Source organism: Canis lupus, chromosome 1, assembly GCF_003254725.2.
Source record: "Canis lupus dingo isolate Sandy chromosome 1, ASM325472v2, whole genome shotgun sequence".
Classification (NCBI taxonomy): Eukaryota; Metazoa; Chordata; class Mammalia; order Carnivora; family Canidae; genus Canis; species Canis lupus.
The window spans coordinates 98,387,983-98,401,924 of NC_064243.1; the positions used below are offsets into that span (position 1 = coordinate 98,387,983).

At 59.5% G+C, this 13,942-nt stretch overlaps 1 protein-coding gene across 2 annotated transcripts in view; it reads right to left on the bottom strand.

The window, feature by feature from the left end:
- The window catches only part of PHF2 (PHD finger protein 2), a 67,066-nt gene that overhangs the window by 27,964 nt on the left and 25,160 nt on the right, over positions 1-13,942 (bottom strand). For both annotated transcript variants that reach the window (XM_025423635.3, XM_025423636.3), the window contains exons 2-3: positions 6,350-6,435; positions 1,626-1,740 (exon numbers count right to left, since the gene is read on the bottom strand). In XM_025423635.3, coding sequence (XP_025279420.1) covers positions 1,626-1,740; positions 6,350-6,435 — 201 coding nt within the window. The remainder of the gene's footprint in view (positions 1-1,625; positions 1,741-6,349; positions 6,436-13,942) is intronic.

The window sequence follows — 13,942 nt, forward strand, 5'->3', positions numbered from 1 at the left end:
AAACAAAAATAAAACAAAACAACTTAGATCCTTACCTCACACTATATGAAGAAATTAACTCAAAATGTATCAAAGACCAAACCGTAAGACCTAAACACTATAAAATTCTTCAAAAAGAGAACATCGGGATAAATCCTCATGACTCTGGGTTTGGACTTGGCAAATGATCCACAGCTATGACAACAAAAGCACAAATAAAATGAAAAATGGATAACCTGGACTCCCTCAAAATGACAAATGTTTGTGCTTCAACGGATACAAGCGAGAAGGTGAAAAGTCTACAAAAAGGGGGAATGTATTCATAAATCATGTATCTGTTAAGAAACTTGTATCTGAAATAAAGGAAGAATTCTTATGACTCAATAATAGAAAGACACAAAAAATTAAAAATAGGTAAAGGGTCTGAATTGACGATTCTCCAAGGAAGACATATAAATGACCACCAAGCGCATGAAAAGATGCCCAACGTGACTCATCAGCGGGAAATGGCAACCAAACCCAAGTGAGAGAATACTTCACACCTAGAATGATGGTTAGAATCAAAATGCCAGGTGATGATGTGCTGGGAAGGGCGATAAGAAATTGGAACCCTCACGCTCTGCTGCTGGGATCAGAAAATGGTGTGACCACTTTGGAAAACAGGCTGGCAGTTCCCCAGACAACTGAATACAGAGCTACTCCTACAAACACAAAAACATATGTCCAACAAAATCTTGTACAAGAATGTTTCCAGCAGAAACAGTCACAGGAGCCAAAAATCAGAAATAATCCAAATGTGTCAGCTGATGAATGGATAAACAAAATATGGTCCACCCAAACAGCAGAATATTAAATAAAAACTTTGGGGGTGACGGGAACGTTCTAGAACTAGCTGGTAGTGGTGCACACATCTGTGACTACACTAGAGAGACTGAATCGTACTTCAAACGGGTGAACTGAGTGGCATGAGTTACATCCCAGTGAAAGTGGGGGAAGAGAAAGAAGACAGAGGAGGAAAGCACCTTCTCCACAGAGGATCACGGGTAAGAGTCACACTGGATTTCTCACCAGAAATTGTGCGTGCAAGAAGGCAGCGGAGGGAAATATTTGAACTGTTTAAGGAAAACACTCCCCACGTAGCATTCTGTGCCCAGTGAATTACTCTTCAAAAGTCGAGGAGAAGCAAAGACATTGTCAGACCAACAAAGTCTTCAGGCGTGAGGGGCCAGGGTGAGGGCTCAGAGCAGGTCCAGTGGCAGGTGCCGCTTTTCAGCAGTGCTTCCCCTGCCCTCACCCCGGACACAGGGCCCCCGAGAGGGGGACCCAGGGAGAGCCTGCCAGGCCCAGGGACACAGGAAAGGCCATCCCGTGTGGGCTGGGATCGGCCACACCTGGAGGGTGGTCTTGGGCGGGACCCAGCCCCGTTGCGGGACCGGACAAACCTGAGGACCACAGCCTCTCCTCAGGATGGCTCCAAGGCCCACACCAGGCAGGGGGGCTGATGTGCCTAGAGGGTCCCCAACACCTGTACCTGGAAGTGCTGAGAAGGGAGAGCCAGGGTGCCTGGAGCTTTGGGGGTTGCACTGAGCCCCTGGAGGGAAGGCCGTGCTCCCGAGCCCTGGGAGGACAAGGCTGCTGCCGCCCACCTGGGGAAGGTCCGACTCCGCAGCTCCTTGATGAAGAGCTGGCTGCCATTCTGCACGGGCTTCACGTCGGGTGTCTGCCCTGGGCCGTGTTTGTGCCAGGCCCGCTTCTTCTTCACTGTGGGGAGACAGGGGCAGCTCAGGGAGGACAGCCAGGGAGGGCTGGGAGGACAGCCAGGGAGCTGCCAACGCTGCACACCTCAGCCCCCCAGAAGCAAAGCCCTCGAGGTCCTTGGGGCCCGGCGCACCCACCTCCCTCCACCCTGTGACCTCCTCACCCGCCCCACCCCTACCAGTCCTCTGGCTCAGCGACCACACCCAGCACCTGGGGTGGCCCCGGGACGCTCTCCACTGGCACCCAGTCTGCTGAAAGCCTGTCGCGTCAGAGGCACCTGCTGGAAGTCCCCCCAAGGCCAGCCTTCGGGGCACCATCCCTCTGACTTGTCCTCAAATATCCCAAAGCCTGTCACCTCCCTGCAGGGACCTTCGCTGCCCCGACAGCCACAGCTGGGGCACCGCAGCTTCTGGCCTCCTCACCCCCTAGCTGTACGCACCCACGTCCCCAGTGTGTCCACCCTCACATACCCCCAACCTGCCTGCTCCCATTGACTCTCCCGTCCTGGTGTGTGCTCCCAGGACGGGGGCCCCCACCTTGGACTTTTTACACACAGCGAGTGCACACACCCCTACTAGACACATTCCCCGCACAGGCATACCCACACAGTGCACACACGCATACTCACACCCCCACTGGACTGCAAGCCAGTGATTTCCTTGTGGCCCCTGCCCCCACTCAGGGCAGCTCCTGGGGACTGAGGCTGCTGGACAGGGTCTGGAATAGGCTGGATGAAGCTGGACATGAGGGTTGCGAGTGGACCCTCTGGGCACCTGTCCTTCAGAGACGAGCATGGGGAGTGGGATGCCACTTCCCCCCCCCCCCCGTGCCCTGCACAGTCACAGCCCCGAGACCGTCGCCAACAATGGCGTGATATTTCTGCCATGCTTGGTCTGCACGCATGTTATGGAAACCTGGCAAGATGGTGAGGGCGGAGGACTCCAGGCTGGGGCTTCCGGGAGCACCAGGCACATGTGGGAGTTGAGGAGAGCCCAGTTGGCCGCCCAGATCCTTCTTGCCTCACCATCCTGTCACTGTGCAACCCTGAAGAAGGGACTGGGCATCTCTGTGCCATATCTTTAATAGAGAGGGACGAGTCCTAGTCTCACCTACTCCTCGGGTGCCCCAGGAGCTCTTGGGGTACCCTCTGAGCAGGCATGGCCCGTCCCCCAGGCAAGGTTGCTTGGGCGGCAGGCTCCTGTTCACTGAGCTCCCTGCACTCACCACGCTTGGCACGGCCCAACACCAGCGGGCCCAGGGGCACAGGTGGGAATGGCCACCCTCCCGGGCACTGCACTGGCCCCTCAATGCCCACTGAGCAGCCCAGCTCCGCATGGGGGACGACAATGCTGCAGGTGGCCTGAGAGTCACCCCTTCTTCCCAAAGAGCCCAGGAGGGTGACAGCAAGGGCACCCAAGGCTGAGGCAGGGCCCGGGACACCACCCCAACAATGGCTCAGGGCACCCTGACTCTGAGACCAGTGTCCACATCACCATCCCTTTGCTGAGCCCATGGCTGCATCAGGACATGCCCCAGCCACATGGTGCTTGGCAATCAGGGGCCCGTGGCAAGCGGGGCCTCCCTGCTGCCCCCGTGGGAGTTGAACCTGACCTTGCTTACAAGGGGTCCAGCGCGTCTGGGGATTTGAGAAGGACGTGGAAGGGGAACATGCTGGCAGCCACAAATGACACCACAGAGAGGAGAGGCCGGTGGGTGACAGATACCCTCATGCAGCTGTGAGGGGGGAGCTGCTGTGGAGGGACCCCCGTGGGTCCCCAGGGTCCTCCAGGACCAGCACCTGCATATGCCCCAGGATGCAGAGGCCCCGCAGGAGGGCCCTGGCCAGGAAGCCATGTAGGGAAACTGAGGCGAAGGGTGGCCGGGGTTATGGGTGTAAAGGGCAGTGGGAACACTGCAACCCCACACGCCTGCTGAGAGCTGTGCCTGAGAAGCAGGTGCCCTGAGGGCTGTGGCCATCCTGGGCCTCACCCGGGACCAGGCACCAAGAGGACAGACCTACCCGCCGGACACTGCACTGGAGCCTATGGCTGGGACAATAGCCAGACACGGAGCTGCGACAGAGGCAGGGTGGGTGCCACGGGGCTCCTTCCCCCCACCTCTGGGGCCCAGGAGCCCGAGTGTCCCCCCACTTATGCACCCCCGATAAGGCACCCTGGACACATCCGCCCAGGAGAAGGCTGGGGATGACAGGTGCCCTCAGGGAGGAGGGCTGAGCCGTGAGGGTACAGCTGCCACCACAGGAGCATGAAGCCACATCTACCCTTGAGCTGCCCCTCCCCTGCCTCCGAGCCAGCCGCGGGGACTCCTTTCCAGGTTCCCGGGGACCCTCAGACCCCAAATCTGTGTGAATCGGGTGAACCCGTGAGCCCATCCTTGATGCAGTGTGCCCCCCACAAACCCACATAGGGCCCCCAGGGCAGACCACGGGCTCAGGGGTCCCCGGGGACATGGGGGGGCGAGGGTCTGCACTGTGGAGCATCCGACTGGAGCAGATGCGGCCAACAGATCACTGTGTCACAGTCAGTGACACAGACCTGTTCAAGGGTGGAGTGACAGTCATGCGTACGCACATGGGTGGGAGTCTTAGTTCCTCCAGCTCGGCCACGACATGGCAAGCAGCCTCCACCCACAGCAGTGAAGCCCAGCTCACAGGATTCACAAAGCACGCGCACACACCTGCACACACATGTGAGCCCACACATGAGCATAAATGTGCATACACACAATCGTGCACGCGTGTTCATGCTCATGCACACATCTACACACGTGCACACACATCACGTGTGCACACACGCATGCACACGCCTGTACACACATAAATCTCGTGTGCACACACATGTGCACGCACTTGTACACATACATCCATGCACACACACTCATGCACACACAGCCAGGAAGGGCTGCTGGATCCCAGCAGACGTGCCCTGGGGGTGGCTGGCTATACGTTCCAGGAAGGGTCACCCGCACTTGGGTTTTAGCAGGAATACAGGGCAGCGGGAACCCCCCAGCACAGGGGCAGGGTCTCAGCAGGCACAGGGGGCCCCCCAATCACGGGCAAGCTTGTGGTCAGGGAGGTGCTTCCAGGATGTGGAGATGTCGGAGAGGTCACGCCATGTGTGAGCTCCAACACCCCCCTCTTGCACTTCATGCAAGAGTCCCCAGGATGCTCAGCTCTGTTGTGGGGTCAGGCGGGGTCTCCTAGCCCTGTCCTGCTCCATCCCTGGCCTCACCACAGGGCTGTGCGGGGCAACCCCAGCCCCCTGCCCAGCCCCCCACCCCCCCCCCAGCCCTGAGCTTTCCCTGGGGCTCACGAGCTGTTAGGAGGCCCCTAACCCACAAGGTGACAGTCATTGCGTGGACCTGCTATAAGGCAGGGAGCACAGTCATGTCTGGGGAATTGCAGCAGATACACCCTGAGCACCAGCACTGCCAGCTACTGGGGGTACGAGGGGAGGTTAGCAGCCTAGAAACCTGCTGGTTGTGTGCATCTGGCACTGCTTTATTGCGTGTGACCATGTCCCAAGCCAGAGTCAATGCAGGCTGCAGTCCCCTAGTGACCCTGGCGCACAGGCCAGGCACAAAGGGAAGCCAAGAAGGAGAGGTGACATCCCCCCATCTTGCCCAGCTTCCTGGGTGGCTGGGGCACAGCCCCCAAGACTGCCTTAACCCACAAAATGGGGGTGCCGGCACCCGCCTTGACCTCTGCTGGATCCAGGACTCGCCCCACAGGACCTATGGGGGTCCAGCCTCTGCCCTGTGGGTGGACACCAGGTGGGATGAAGTGACAGGACTCCTGGTGGCCTGGAGCCAGCTGTGGCTACACACACACACACACACACACATACACACATACACACACGCCTCCAGTCATCCAGGGCTCAGGATGGCAGGGCTGTGATCAGCACCCAGCCAGGGCCAGCGTCCACACTGCACCTTTTATGAGCACCTATGTCCCTCAACCCAGGCCAGAAACCGGAGGCCACATTAACACCCCCATGCCATCTGTCTTGTCCCTGGGCCAGGTGTCCCCAAGGTACCTGTAGACCAGGGCACACCCCCTGCATGGCTCAGCCTCAGAATTCACCTCCTAGTGGGGACACAAGCTCCGGTGGAGGCACATTGGCTGAGCCTGTCCCCAAGGAGCTCCACGGGATGCACCACAGCCCCACGGGACCAGCTGGCAGTTTGAGAAAGGGAATCTCCCAATAGGTGTTACCAGAGAAGGGACAGCAGACCCCCAACACAGGCCCTCTGTGGCAGCAGGCTGTGGGCAGTGGGCAGAGCAGCCTCTGGACACCCCTGGCAGGCTGTCCCCATCTCGGATGGGCCTGGCCTGCAAATGCTGGTGCTTGAGGCCCCTACCCAGGCCTCTGAAAGTTGGTGGAATCTCTCTCTGCACAGGCCAAGCAGCCTCAGCTGCACCCCTGGGCAGGAGCGACCAGGAGAGGCACGGTGACAAGTCCATGGGGGCAGCAAGCAAGGCCGGCAGTGGTCCCCAGGCACCAGGATGCAGCCACCTCGGGTATGTCGCCCAGCACACCAGGCCAGGGCCGGTGGGAGCTCAGGGGTAGCAGTATGGCCCAGTACTTACAGGTGGACTTCCCGTGGGTTTTCTCGCAGTTCGGGCAGTGGTATATGTCGATGTCTGGGGCCTCCTCCTCTTCCACTCCCACACAGCTGAAATGAAGGAAGCACAGATGTTGCCGTTGGTCAGCAACCGCTCGGGGTCTTCCCGACAGAACCCAGGGCGGCTCCCGCTCATCTCTCAGGAGGGCTGCGCAGTACCCGCGCCAGAACAGTGGCCCATGGGATAGAAGGGGGCTCGAGGAGGAGGGAGGGCGGAGAGACAGGGAAGGCCTTGCTGCACAAGACCCGGCTACATGGAGGGATGGGCCGTCCCCCAGGCCTGCCTGCACGAGGGCCACCGCATCCCATCAGCACAGAGCTGGGGGGTCCCAGGGGGTCTGGCGGGCTGCCCCCACCACATCACCAGGGCAGCTTGGGGCTATGGATTGGGCCCCTCCTGCCATCTCAGGGGGTGGTACCATGGTGCCAGGACAACTGAATACCAGAAGTTGAATCTCTACCTCACACCATATATAAAAATTAACTAAAAACAGATTAACAACCTAAATATAAGGCCTGGCACCGCCAACGCTAAGAAGAGAACACAGGAGTACAACTTCATGACCCTGGCTTTGGTCACAGACTCCCAGATAGGACGCCAGAAACATAAGCAACTAAGAAAAATCAAGCTGGATATCATCGAAATGTAAAAGCTTTTTGCACTAAAGGACACTAGGAAGAAAATGAAAAGACAAGACGGAGAACGGGAGACAGTATTTGAAATCACGTGTCTGACAAGGGTCCCGTGTCCGGAGCGCACACAGAGCTTCACAGCGCGACGGCTGCGAGACGCACAACTCAGCTTTGACGTGGGCCAAGGAAGTGAACAGACACACTTCCCAGGATGAGCTACAAACGGCCAACAAGCTCACGAAAGACGCTCAATGTTCTCAGTCGTGTGATGTCACTAGAACGCACATCCAAACCATGAGAGGCCGCCCCACACCTGCTAGGGCAGCTCTGACTTTTACAAGAAAGAAACTCCAGGAAAACTGCCAGTGCAGCCGCACTGTGGGAAACCTCTGCCAGTGAGAACATAAAAGCCAACCATTTCCACGGGATTGTCTGACGGCTCCTCACACACTTACAGACTCGCCCTGTGACCAGGAGCCCTGCACCCCATAGAGCAGGGCCTCGACAAACCCGTGCATACAAGCACCCACAGCAACATCCGGCACAGTAACGAAAAGATGGAGGCCACCCAACGTCCACCAGAGGACGGATGGACAAACCGACGTGGGCCGTCCACGCCACGGGGTCGTCCTCGCCCTTGACAGGGATCGGGCGCTGGCCCTGCTATGACACGGATGTGGCCTGTGACAGGAGCCAGACACACAAGGTCACAGATTGTAGGACCAGCTGGGGTGCCAGAGGCTGAGGAGCGGCCGCTGACTGGGCACAAGGTCTCCTCCTGGGCTAAAATGTGTGCGGATTGGGCACAGCCCGTTTTTGCACAACAGTGTGAACTGAACACCACTGAGGTGCTCACTTTAAGAGGGGTGGTTTCACGTCACATGAATTTGATCTCAGTCACCGACACAGAGGACCTGCCTTGTGACAGTGGCACCCGATCACCGCCACCACTGACCATTGTCCTAAGGCCAGCCGAGTGCTCGCCCTGCCTCAGGCAGCTCCAGGGGCCCCATGCCGGTGAGCCTGCAACCTCCCCGCAGCCACAGGAGGATCGTCACTTGCCTGTGGTAGGAGAAGCCCAGGTGGCCAAGGGGGAACATGTACCCAGACCCCAAGCACCCCCTCGCTGGGTTCCCTATCTCCTGCCAGGTGAGCCCTCACAGCCCCAGGGTCCCCAGACGGGGCCATGGTCTATGGTCCATGGTGACAGGAGCGGAGCCTGAGCCCAGAGCCCAGAGCAAAGGTTCCTGAAAATACCAACTGCACTCTTCATCTTAGAACATCAACAGCAGCACGCGGACAGCGTGAAGAGTCAAACGTGGAAGATTAAGCCGTCATGAGCCCACCGCCAGGCCACACTTACCTACTCCGTGATGCGAAGTGACTTCCACACAAGCAAGGAATTGCAAAGGAAGCCAGAGCAAAGGAGCTGAGACGGGTTCCCAGCCAGTGGCAAACTCCGAAGTGCCCACCTAGGAACACAGGCCCCTCCAGGCCCCGGCGTGAAGGGTAATCTCTCCATGGAAGAACCGGGTGGAGCCCGCCCCACTAGCCACCCAGGAAATGGGAGCTGGAGGCACATGAGGCAGCGATTACCCCATAAATCCAGCCACGCAGACATGCTGAGCTGCTCCTGCCACAGGTAGAGGCTCAGGTAGATGCTCAGGAGGCAGCAAAAAGCCCAGATCTCCAGGCCTGCCCTCCCACAGGGCCCCAGGGAGTCCCCTCTTCCCGCTGTCCCCATCCCCACCAGCGGCCAGCTCCCTCCTGTGTCTTCGGGTCCTCCAAGCCCCGGACACTGCCCCACCCACAAGGAGGAGTCACCCACCCACCAACCCAGCCCCTTGCCTGGCCCCCTGCAGCCCCCTGGCCCCTCTGTTCCTCCCTCCCAGCCCCCAGCCCCCTGCCTGCCCCAGAAAGGGCCCTGCACCCCCCAGCCTACTCTGTACCCCCCGGCTCGCTCTGCACCCCAGGCCCTGGGCCAACTGGCCTCAGTTTGCTCATTGATCAATCAGAGACCACACTGGCATGAGGTGGGCAGAGATGCATGGTAAGCCCCCATCACCCACACCCACCAGGAGCCACATGCTGTGAGAGCCAGAGTCCTATAGACGTTCAGGACCCAGAATCCACACCCAGGGTCCACAGCCCATGTCCACACCCCAAGTCTACACCCCACATCCACCCTGTGTCCACACCATACGTCCACACCCAGAGTCCACACCTCAGGACCAAACCCCCATCTCCACCTGGAGTCCTCACCCCAGGTCCACCCCACTCCAGGCTTCCTGGTCACTGGCAGCCCTGAACAGATGGCCCACCTGCCCTCATGGGTCTGCCTCTGCTCCTGTGGGAATCCTGGGGACCTTTGGCCATCACAGACTCCTGCCTGGCCTGGCCACGGGGACCCCTGGGACACACAAGGTGCCGACCCAGCACACAGGATGTCACAGGCCCCAGGGCCCTTTCAATAGGTCAGGGCTTAGGGGTACAGCGGAGCGCAGAAGGAATGGGGGCTGTGGGGATGGGAATCCACAAGCCTTCTCCACCCCACTCAATCACCACCCTCTGATCCCACATGTCCGGAGACCCTCATGCTCTGGAAGGCCCACAGCACAAACCCATGTGATGGGGGAAGCTGAGGCCCAGGGGTTGCCGTTCCTGCAGCCAACACTGCTCCCGCCCCAGGCCTCTTCTTTACAACAGCAGCCCCTGGGTGCGCAGGCCTCAGCTGAGCCACGACCCGCTATAGCTGCTGGGTTCAGGGTGTCCAGATGAGGGACAGGGAAGGGCCGGGGTATGGGTCCCTTGTTCTGCGCAGGACACCTTGGGGCTGCCCCTCACCTGGGTGCTGGCGCCATAGCTAACCTCCCTCCCCTGGGGATGCCAACAGCTCCCCCACAACCTGTGGCATGTGTCACCTCGGGGCCCTGAGTGCCTGTGTCTGCAACCCGACCCTGCCCTGACCCTGCCCCGGGCGCACGCACCCCCACCCGACCCTGTCCTGGGAGCACCCCAGCCAGGACACACCTAATTCCCCACGTTTGGGATGTGGAACCCACGGCTCACGGGAGTTCTGGGTGGTGAGCCCTCCACCACGGCATCCCCTCCAGCTCCTGGGGACGGCCTGTTCCTGGAACCACTCATTGGTTTGACCATCCCAAAGTTAAGGCTTTCCCAGCGCATCCCAAGAAATTACATGGGAAAGCACCCAAAAACCTAAGAGAACAACAGCCATGGAAAAGTCGTGAACATGCTCTGCCCTGAAGCCGGGAGCCAAGACCTGGAGTCGGGATCCAGGGCGACGGCCTGCATGGCCCGCACCCCGGAGCACAGAGGTGCCCAGCTGTCCCCACGGCCGCCGTCCCAGCATCAGGAATTGTCACATTAAAGCCAAACACAAGGCAAATGCATCTCGTGATCATGACCGGGTGCACCTCAGGAGATTCAGGGGGCAGGTCGGGGGAGAGAATCCCATGGCCCAGGACAGGCGGAGGGTGGGCCCCACGGCCTGGAGGAGCCCCAGCACCCAGGGAGGGAGGTCAGCGCCTGTGGATACCACTACGAGGTCTTCTCCACATCCGCAGCAGGGCCCCGGAGGCCTACCCTGTCCCCCCTGGAGAGAGGCAGGGCCCAGTGGGCCACGGAGAGCGAGGAAACACCTGACTCAGCCTCTCCATGAAGGGCGGGCATCAGGCATGGGAGCAGGCCCCAGGGCTGTCCACACTCCAGGCCCAAGCAGGGGTTCAAAGGAACAGGGACAGATCCCACCTACAGGCCCTGCCACCCTGTCCCTGTATCACCACTTCTGTATATGGCAGTGGGGAGGGGGGTGGCCAAGGGCTGGGAACAAAATGAGAGCAGCTGTAGTGCCTGGGGGAGCAGGGGGAAGGAAGGGAGGGGGAGAGAGCAGGGATGGGGGAGGAGAGAGGGAGGGGAAAGGGAGAGGAGAGGGAGGAAGGAGGGGAGAGTGAAGGGGGGGAAGGGGGTAGCGGGAGGAGGGTGAGCGAGGCAGGGAGCTGCTGGGGGAGTGGTGGGGGGCGCTGGAGGGCAGGGCAGGGCCACAGGAGGGCACGAAAGCCCTGGGAGGCCAGAGCTACCACAGAACCTGTGCGGCCCTGGCAGCAGGGACCGGCGGGCACAGTGGCAGTGTCATGGGCTGTATCTGCTGAGGGCAGTGCCGCACAGGGTGGGCCGCAGGCAGGAGTGTGGTCCACGGAGGCCACCTCAGAGCCCACCAGGGCCCCAAAGACAGGGTCTGTTTGCACCGGACTTTCCACATCCTGCAGGCCCCTGGGGCCCAGGTGGGGGTGGTAGTGACAGCTGAGGGAGATGGCAGGGGGGAGATGCAGGGCATCTCATGCCCAAGGAGCGGGGGAGCCCACGTGGCCCCCAGCAGGGTGCAACCCTCGGGGGAGTCCTGGTCACAACCGGGGCCCCAAGCGCCAGAGGCCACCTGGGGTGCGCAGCCATGAAAGCACAGTGGGGGGGTGAACGCGTCAGCATGTGTACAGCTGTGGCTTGGGGCGGCATAGGGCTGCAGACCCGCTTCTAAAGAAGAACCAAATACCTCTTCACACACCCACATGGACCCCGACATGGAAAACCCTCTCTGGAAGCCCTGGCGTGCACCATCCTCCTGGTGGGGAACCACAACCGAGCTGCAGCTGTGCGTGAGTGTGCACATGTGCCTGTGTGTGTGGTGTGTACGTGTGTGTACGCGAGCATACATGTGTGCATACATGTGGGTATGCATGTGCAGGAGTGTGTACTCGCGGGTGTGCCTGTCCTAGGGCCTAAGGTCCTTTGACCACTGGCCCGGAAGGCAGTGCAGAGGGAGGATCACAGTTTCAGGGGCATGTGAGCATGAGTTCTGGGGGCGCCTGTGACCTAAGCCCAGGGACCCACATCCACAGCCAACCCCAAAATGATTAAAGACAATGGAGGTGCCAGGAGCTCAGTAAGAAGAAAGACAGCAAGTGGGGGGGGGGGGCACAGCACTGATAAACTAGCCAAGGACCAGGGACCCAAAGGGGAAGGGTGGGGGGCAGGACCAGGGGCCCAGAAGGGGGTGAGGGGCAGGACCAGGGGCCTGAAAGGGGGTGGGGGCGCAGGACCAGGGGCCCAAAGAGTGAGGTACACAGACACCTGCAGAGGCAGCACGTGTGGGTCACAGGCCTGGTTCCCAGCCACAGGCTCCGGGGGCAGAACCACATCCACCCTGGGAGCAGCAAGGGCTGGGGCCGAGCAGAAGCATCTGCTCCCAGGTGGTCTCATGGGAGTCCCTTCCTGGTGTAGCCTCGCAGGGGTCGGAACTCCCCGTGGGGGGACCGTGTCCTCTCCCTGGGGTCCCAGGCTCCCCTGGCCAGACACCCTACACCTTACTGCTCATGTGCCCTGAATCCACAGTTAAACTGCATGGTGGTTTTCCTATTACTGCCGTCAGACAGTGTTGATTTAACATAAACCACTTCTGTAATCCTGTTCTGACATTTTTTTATTTTTTAAGTTCCAGGAGGAACCTCAGAAAAAAAATAAAAAAGGAAGCGACCCCTTTCATTTGCGGGGGGTAGGGGGGCACAGCCTGCCCTCAGAGGCTCAGGCTCGAGCTCGGTGGCGGTGGCTGATCTGTCCTAAGGGTCAGGGCTGGGGAGTGGCAGGGACCAGGCACACCTGCCCGCGCAGGGCCCACCACCTCCTGAGGCACAGCCGCATGTCCTGAGCTCTTCTCCTGGAACAGCATACTTACACACCTGTTCTAAGGCAAAGAGCAGGAACACACACGGGCTTGATGTGCAAGGTGGCTTACCTGCGATTACTTAAGAGAGCACAGCGAACCCCCCACCAGGACCTCAGACCCCTGCCTGCTCCTCTCTCTGAGCAGAAAGTCAGGCAGCCACTAAAACGCGGATTGTCCCCGTGTTTGAGTCTCACCAGTGAAGACCTGCACACATGGCCACCCCTAGGGCCCACTCCAGTTCCCAGATGGCATGTGTGTCTCCCTTCTCTCTCCCCTGTAGCTTCCTAAGCCCCCAGAATGGAATGTGTTTCCTTCTGTAAAAGCCAGAGCCCTACTTTTATGGCAGGCTCAAACGGCTACCTCATGCCTCTCCCTCGCTCACCCCCTCCCATCTCTCCCAGGTCCTGGTAACCCGTGCAGAAGGCCTCCTGAGCTGTGCACCCTGCAGGGAGGCTGGACACCCGGCTCCGGCCAGCTGAGGGCCCCTGGGTGTCCTCCGGGGAGCCTGCTTAGAGGGGGGAAGCCAGGCTGGCAGGATGAAAGAGGGGCAGGTGGGGCAGGCAGATGCCATCATCACCACCATCCTCATCACCACCACATCATTACCATCACCACCCTCATCAGCATCATCACCACATCATCATCACCACCATCACCACCATCTTCACCATCATAACTATCGTCATTGTCACCCAAGAGCCCAAGTCACTCACACAGACTGGAACAACGCACTCCTAAGTCTGCTTTCTTAAAATCTTACTCCTAAAACATTTAAAAGCACCAAGCCACACCTGCAAGTTTAGTTCAGCTAAGTGGTGCAGAGAAGTGAGGAGAACACACAAGGTCACCTCAGGGCTGCCTCTGGGCCCCAAGGGAAACCTGGCCTTTCTCACACTCCAAAGAGACACAGCAAACTGGGACACCTCCCAATGACCCTCCCAGGGGCCCTGCCACCAGCCTTATGAAGGCAAAGATCCAAATAATTCCAAACGATGAAGACCTCCACCAGGAGTGGAAAAGACCAAGTACCCAGCCCAGTGGCTGCTCCCTGTGTGGCTCGGGTGAACCTCACCCCAGATGTGGACTGCATGTCAAGGGTATGCTCAACAGGAGGAAGATGGGGTTTGGCTGTGGAAAAAACACCGCCTGAGCAGTGATTTAAGTCATGCCTTTGAGTAGACACTT